Below are 7,804 nucleotides of genomic sequence, written 5' to 3' on the forward strand. Positions count from 1 at the left end.
ATATAATCCTGGTTTGGTGGTGATGAACTCCTTTAGCTTTTCCTTATCTGTGAAGCTCTTTATCTGACCTTCAGCTCTGAATGATAGCTTTGCTGGATAAAGTAATCTTGGTTGTAGGTTCTTGGTATTCATCACTTTGAATATTTCTTGCCACTCCCTTCTGGCCTGCAAAGTTTCTGTTGAGAAATCAGCTGACAGTCGTATGGGTATTCCCTTGTAGGTAACTGAGTTTCTTTCTCTTGCTGTTTTTAAGATTCTCTCTTTATCTTTTGCTCTTGGCATTTTAATTATGATGTGTCTTGGTGTGGTCCTCTTTGAATTCCTTTTGTTTGGGGTTCTCCGTGCTTCTTGGACCTGTAAGTCCATTTCTTTCACCAGGTGGGGGAAGTTTTCTGTCATTATTTCTTCAAATAGGTTTTCAATATCTTGCTCTCTCTCATCTTCTGGCACCCCTATAATTCTGATGTTGGTACACTTGAAGCTGTCCCAGAGGCTCCTTACACTATCCTCGCATTTTTGGATTCTTTTTACATTTTGCTTTTCCGGTTGGGTGTTTTTTGCTTCCTCGCATTTCAAATCATTGACTTGATTCTTGCGCTCCTCTGGTCTGCTGTCGGGAGTCTGTATAATATTCGTTATTTCAGTCCGTGTATGCTTAATTTCTAGTTGGTTCCCCAATATAAGATCGAGGGTCTTATTAGTTTTCTTGTAGATCTCATTAAGTTTATCGGCGGCTTCTAAACAGTTCTTGAGAGACCTTAAAAGTGTGGTTCTGAACTCTATATCTTCCATTGACAATTTTGTCCTGTTTCTTTGTCTCCGCATTTTGTTATGCTTCCTTGGTGCACCCCCTAGTGGTCTTTGTTCGCAGTCTTATAGTTAAATCTTGATTGTTGTAGCTAATTCCAGGGAGGGTTTGACCTCCAGGCCAAGTGGCTATGAGAATCAGCTGTGTCAGCAGTGAGAGAACTTCTGTCCTCTAGGGAGGTGCTAATCTAGCCTTTGCCTGAGGCTATCCGGCAAATGCCTCTGTGCAGGACTTGGGCGGGGCGGGTCGAACAAGATCAACAGGGTGGGCCGGAGAGAGCAGTTATGGCGGCTCTCAGTCCTGTCCCCAGGGGCTCTGCCTCTCTGAGTCCCAGCACCCGCTGCAAAGCTCAGAGAGAAAGCTGCACTCGCTCTGACCGAAGCCAGACAGTCCCGATTCTCCCGTTTGAGTCAGGGTCCCTAGAGACTCGCCTGTATCTGGAGCTCAGAGTCTGCGACTCCCTCCCGATTGAAAACGCCAACCGCGCCCTCCGCCGCCAGCCCGCTCTGCGCACTCCGCACCTCAGAATTTGACTTCAGCACTGCGCCTCCTCTGAGTGTCCGTATGCGTTTCTCTTTCCTCCTAGTTGTAGGACTTCCACTCAGCCAGCGTTCCTGTGGTTCTGGGTGATGTCCCTTCCGTTTTTTGGTTTCACTTTTGAAGTAGTTGTTCAAAGCAGCAAACTCCGGCGTTAACCTATGCCGCCATCTTGGTTCTCCTGACTTTTCTTTTCCCCACATATGTCTTAACTCAGTAGGTTTCTGCTCTCATGATGCTGGGAGAAGATAAACCCAAGGTCAATACTTCCCATGCAGAATGGGCTAAAAACTATCCATAACTCCTTCCCAGAGATATCCACATCCCACAGTACTTACTAGTAGTTTATCCTTTATCAGTGTAGAATGTGGTATGTTCTAAATGTTTGCATTTTGCTTGAACCTTAGGACATAAGTTTTTGAAAATAACATTGAAGGAATGGTTAGGATTTCATAGTAGCCCACAAAAGCCATAATGCAGCTGAAATAGTCTTTAGAAGTAGTTCTGAACCTTAAATACCACCAAGTTTTAAAACTTGTAAGCCCTGAAATAAAGACATTCTCAGACAAGTTTTTCTAAATTGAGGAAAGACATTCTAATAAAAGAATAACATATTAATGAGGTCTGATGTATATTTGAATGATGTTGGCTCCTATAGGTTTGATCTGGTAATAAAATGCATGTTATAATGTAATCATTCTTAAATTTTTTCCCAGGTGAGCGATGTTAATGACGATGTCAGAAGGGCAGCAGTAGAATCACTTGGGTTCATTCTATTCAGGTAATAATTTCTAACTTCCAGTTCTATTTATATTCCATTTCTTTTTATAGTCAGTAACTAAACAGAAATTCAAATACCTGAGGAGTATATTTAGGTTTAGAATAAGGACCATTTAACAATAAGATTAGTACTGGTCACCTGACTAGTAAGCAAGTTTGTCTTGGGATTCTGAGAACCTATTTGAGAAAGAGTAAAATCACTTATTATTTCTCTTTATTTTTTGTTACGTTTCTGCTTATTCGCTTTTTAAAATCTGAGTAACAACTTCAGTATTCCTCTTCCCATGTATATTGGTAATTCAAATGGGATGACACTTCTTACACAGGTTTATAGAGTTCTTGAAGCTCTTTCATGAAAGTAAAAGGTAATAGGCTTTGTTTAAATGCAAAATGGTAAAAAAAACAACCTTGCAGACTTAAAAATATTATTTTTGGACTTGAAGATTTGGAGATGCCTTTGGTATTATAATATAGTTGTGATTAAGAGGACACATTCTGAAACCAATCTGCCTGTATTGAATCCTGGCTCTGCTACTTATTAGCTGAGTAACTTTGGGCTTGCTACTTAATCCTCCTTAAGCCTCAGATTACTTGTCTGTGAAATGGGTATAATATTTGTGTGTGTTTTTTATGATTATCTAAGCCTTTAGGACAGGCTCTGGCAATAGTAAATGCTGTTTAAGTGTGCATTAGTGGTAATTATAATAGTGGTGGTAGATGGAGTAGTGCTTCTTCCATTAGTTCTCACTGTCTGCTTAGCTCTGATTTCAAATACCACTGTTTTGTTTTTATCTTAAAATCTAACAAAGGAAATTGAAAGTACTTCTTTTAAGCTCTATTTGGACACTGCTTGTTACAGCTTATTTGTGAGGAAATTATACAAAATAAGTTCCCAGGGTACATGTTAGATGAGTCAAGTGTCTCGTATCCTTTTAATCTCTGGTGTAGATTTTCTACCCCGAGTTCCTGGGAGTGAACCTTTGTTATAGAGAGTTGTGATATAACTTGATAAATATGTATTGACCATCTACTATGAACTGATTACAGGATCTTCTCCATTATCTCCCAGATAGGAAGCTATCCAATTACTGCAGGCTATAAAATATTTTCTTCCTATCTTATCTAATAAAAGAGAAATATGTGAATTGAGCATCACTTCATGATGCCCCCACAGCCAATCAGGAGCTAGTATGCAAATTAACCTGACAAAGGTGGCAGCAGCCCCGCCCCCCGCCGCTCTGGGCCTCTGGGCAGCACGCCTCCTCAGAGCCTCCCTGCTGCGCTCCACACCTGTCAACCATCCTTGCAGCCTCCCTGTGGCCCAGCCCCTGGCCTCAGAGGCAACCCTCTGTTGCCTGAGGTTGTAGCTCCCGGTGTCTGGCATCTCCCTCTACCCCACCCCTGCCCTGCTGCTCTGGTAAACAAAACCCTAGCGTTGGAGCAGCCCCGCGGGTGTGGAAATGCACTGGAGCTCGCTCTGTGCACAGTGTGCCCTGGGAGACCCAGGCCAGCCAAGGGGTGGTGGTGGCAGCGGCAGGTGGCTCAGCTTTGTTTTGAATAGATGAAAGAAGCCACCTACACAGTAACTCAAATTATCAGATCTCCCTCCTTATCTTGCCAAATCAAGAGGGGAGGGGTGATGGGCATGGAGGGAGGGAGGGCGGGCAGGAGGCGGAGGGCGGAGGAGGAAGAGGATGAGGAAGGGGGCCAGTTGCATCCCACTTTCACAATGGGAAAGTGAAACGCACTAGTGCACCCAACCTCTTCAGTCCTCGCCGCCTCTGCCACTGCTGCACAGACTGCCGGAGCGAGCCCTCCGCATGCCGGCCTCCAGGGGAAGGAAGGCCTATTCTTGCACGAATCTTCATGCATCGGGCTTCTAGTTGTAGATAAAAATGTTGAGTAAAATTGCAAAGCACGCCCTAACTGGTTTGGCTCAGTGGATAGAGCGTCGGCCTGCAGACTCAAGGGTCACAGGTTCGATTCCGGTCAAGGGCATGTACCTGGGTTGTGGGCACATCCCCAGTAGGGAGTGTGCAGGAGGCAGCTGATCGATGTTTCTCTCTCATCGATGTTTCTAACTCTCTATCCCTCTCCCTTCCTCTCTGTAAAAAATCAATAAAATATATTAAAAAAAAAAAAGAAGAAGTAGAAACTGAAAAAAGACTTTAGAGATGGTTTTGTCTAAAACTTCATAAATGAAGGTAATTAAATGTAATCAATTTATCTAAGGAGCTACAGTTCAAACAATTTTTTCTAAATTTAAGATTAGTACCATTTCCTAAGAATGAGAATTTTTAATTTTTCCAGTGGAAACTTAGAAGTTAACCAATATTCTCATTTTTTAAAAGAGAAAGAAATTGAATTCCAAAATAGTTAAAATTTCCCATTGTTATAGAGCTAAATGATAGAACTGAAATTCAAAACAGGGTTCATGATAAACCAATGCTTTCTCTACCGTGCCTTTTTGTTACAACACTATCTTCCTAAATAGCTCTGATAGAGCATGTTTATTCTCAAATTTCCTCATTAATATTTAGAAAGTTTCTGTCCTGTCATTTAAGAATAGTAAATGTTTTCTGATTTGTCATCATTTACTCTCTTAGTGTGTTCCATTTTATCATTTCTTCCCTGGTAGATGTCATTTTTTAAATAACTGCAGACATTTGGCCTTCGTGAACCATATTTTGAGGATTTCTTCTAATTTTTTTAACTTTGTTTTTAGAGTGTACTTATTGAACAGACCATTTCAAACATATCAGTAAATAATGTATTTGTATTTCAGCAACTAGTATGAAATTGTCTCTGTGGGAACAAAAAATTCTCATGTATATTATCTCCTTTATTCTCAGGATATTCCAAAGAATTGTAGTATTTTCACTCTTTATTTCTCCTGAGTTTGTGGGTTATTTGTTCATAATGTATATGATAAAAATAGACAACTAAATTGAAAGGCATTCTTGTTAAATTGAAATGAGCCTAATACATTTTTTATCTAATAATTAGGTAATTGTTGGTCCCATTGTTACCAGTCTAGCAGCAAGATTTTATTATTATAGCAAGTCTTTATTATTATAGCAAGATTTTATTATTATAGCAAATTGAAAAAAAATTTGCTTTGATGGTGAATAAGTTAATTGATCTGACATAGACCTTAAAATGAAACGATCTTGGAGGTCCTTGGTCATCTTTGCTGCTACTTCCGCTGTTACAGTTTGCAACTAAATAATTCTTAGTGTATACATTAAAATGTTTTCAGATATGGATGGATCTTGTTAGGTGTGAGGGAGATTCTTTGTGCAGGTATCTTTTAGGCCACAAAAATAGGTTCCTTGAATGTAAAAATGTTGCATCATTATAGATCCTTAGAATTTTAGGGAACCCTAGCAATCAACTAGTTAGCACCAAATGCATGAATTACCTTTACAATATCTCTATTTACAATTGTATATCAACTTGATACATATTTTTGGTATGCTGTTCTCTTTTTCTGCCTCAGTATCTTTGTGTTTATGTTCTGGGTGCTATAACTTTCTTTCTTTTTTCTTCTTTCTTTTTTCTACACCTTTGTTTTTCTTCTCCATTAATTAATAAATATGGAATAGAATGAAAGTTTTTCTTTTTTCAAAATTATTCTTCTAGAGAGGTACAACCTAGTCCTTTTCTTCGAAGGTAAGATTAGTAAATAGAGTTTCTGTGTTGCCATAGGATTAGTTAACTTTTGAGATTTGCTTAAAAATTAAAGTATTCTGAAATATAAATGTCAATTATGTATCAAAATGGTAAAAATATTGTGCTATATTGTACTTTTTTCAGAAATAGTTTATATTGGGTCTGTATTTCATTTTCTAGAGTTTTCTGGAAATAGTAGAATGCCCTCATTCATTAACTAGAAAGATCTCTCAGCTAATTGCAAGCAGAGAGTTTTTTATTCTTTCAGAAATTGAAGCTAAATAGTTTAAAGGTCTAATAGTTAATTTTATAGATGAGCGTATGTTTAAGCACATACACATTTGGAGGCAATGTAGAGCATGTTGGAAGATAGTTCTACTCTGGATTGTCTAGAAGTAGAGCTTGGCAGTGTGATTGCTATCTCTAGTATTTAGATTTCCTGAAACAATTATAGGTACCGTCAGATACATAAGATACCATTTGAAAGACAGTGATGTCTGAAAACTAAATCTCACAAGACTTTACATGAATATAAATATTAACATATGCCAATTCCATCATATTAGAGACTGGAACCAAAACTGAAAAGAATGTTTTTTGTTGTTTTTGTTTTAGGAACATAAATTATTTGAGATAGCCTATCCTTAATGTTGCTGAAAAATCTTAGACTGGTGAGGATAAGTGCCTAAAGCTTTGATAATTTAGGAATTATATTTGTAAGATATACTCCTTTTGGCAGATGACATAGAGCTTGTAAGATTATATATATATATATATATATATATATATATATATATATATATATATATATAAAACCCAGATTATAGGAAAGGATTCTGCCATTTCATTTGGAGAATATATACCTGGTTTACTTGGGCTGAGTAATAGCCAACATGTTTCTTGAAGTAATTTTTTAAAACTGAGTTGTGCCCTGGCCAGTGTGCTCAGTGGGTTGGAGCGTTGTCCCATGCACCAAGGGGCTGTGGGTTTGATTCCTGGTCAGGGCACATACCCAGGTTGTGGCTTCAATACCCGGTCGGGGCACATACACAAGGCAGCCGATTGCGCGCTCTCGCTCTCTCTCTTTCTCTCTCTCCTTTCCCCATTCTCTCCCCCTCCCTCCCTCTCCCTTCCTCTATCTCTAAAATAAATAAAAAGCATGTCCTGAGTGAGGATTTTCTTTTTTAAAACTGAGTTGTGTTGAGAAGGAGAGCAATAGAATAATAGGTTGAAGCATAAGAATGGATCAACATGAAAAGAAAAAGCTAAGATATGTGCTGTCTTCACTGCACACCCCCTCAGCCTAAATATATGAAAGTAGCATAAAAATAAAATTTTAAAAAGTAAAAAGAATTGTCTACCATTTACTATATTCACCCCCATAAGAACCCTATGAAATGTAAATGAAGAAACTGCAACTCAGAGAAATTTAGTATCTTTAAATCCAATCAGTTAGCTAGTAAATGACAGATTGAATTAATTCCCAGATCTAGTGGTACAAAATGAAAAAATGAGAGGGTAAATAAAAAATGTTTGTGCCCGAAGTTCAACCATGTCTTTGGGTAAGCTTTGGCAGCCATGATCTCAACTTACGAGACCATTCAAGTTTAGGTTCCTGGATTGAGGTCTCATGCCTCCAGCTTGCACATGTTATTTAAGAAGGTTTAGGTACCCAAAAGTGATTTCATTTGTTTTCTCCTCCTCTAGTAGACCCACCTCTGCTGAATAGATCCCTGGTATCAGCTATTTAATAAACGGCTACAGTTCTAAGATCCTATTATTTTGTGTGATATCCAACTGCTGTCCTCCCTACCCCTTCCATCAAGGCAATTTCCTGATGAAAGCAAAATTATGACTACTAACTAACCCACACTATAAATGACAATCTTAACTTCTTATCTCCAGAAGTGATCATTATTTTATACACTTATTCCTAGTCCTCTGTTCGTATCACTGTTGTTATACCTTATGCTTTTAAGGCATTGAAGACAAGGATAATGCTTTGTT

The 7,804-nt window shown here is 38.6% G+C and overlaps 1 protein-coding gene across 4 annotated transcripts in view; it reads left to right on the top strand.

Moving 5' to 3' along the window:
* PSMD1 (proteasome 26S subunit, non-ATPase 1) overlaps window positions 1-7,804 on the top strand; it is an 87,205-nt gene that overhangs the window by 31,644 nt on the left and 47,757 nt on the right. For all 4 annotated transcript variants that reach the window (XM_036320905.1, XM_036320906.1, XM_036320903.1 and 1 more), the window contains one exon: window positions 2,062-2,126. In XM_036320905.1, the coding sequence (XP_036176798.1) occupies window positions 2,062-2,126 (65 nt within the window). The remainder of the gene's footprint in view (window positions 1-2,061; window positions 2,127-7,804) is intronic.

This window comes from Myotis myotis, unplaced genomic scaffold, assembly GCF_014108235.1.
Source record: "Myotis myotis isolate mMyoMyo1 unplaced genomic scaffold, mMyoMyo1.p scaffold_m19_p_8, whole genome shotgun sequence".
In the NCBI taxonomy this organism is placed as follows: Eukaryota; Metazoa; Chordata; class Mammalia; order Chiroptera; family Vespertilionidae; genus Myotis; species Myotis myotis.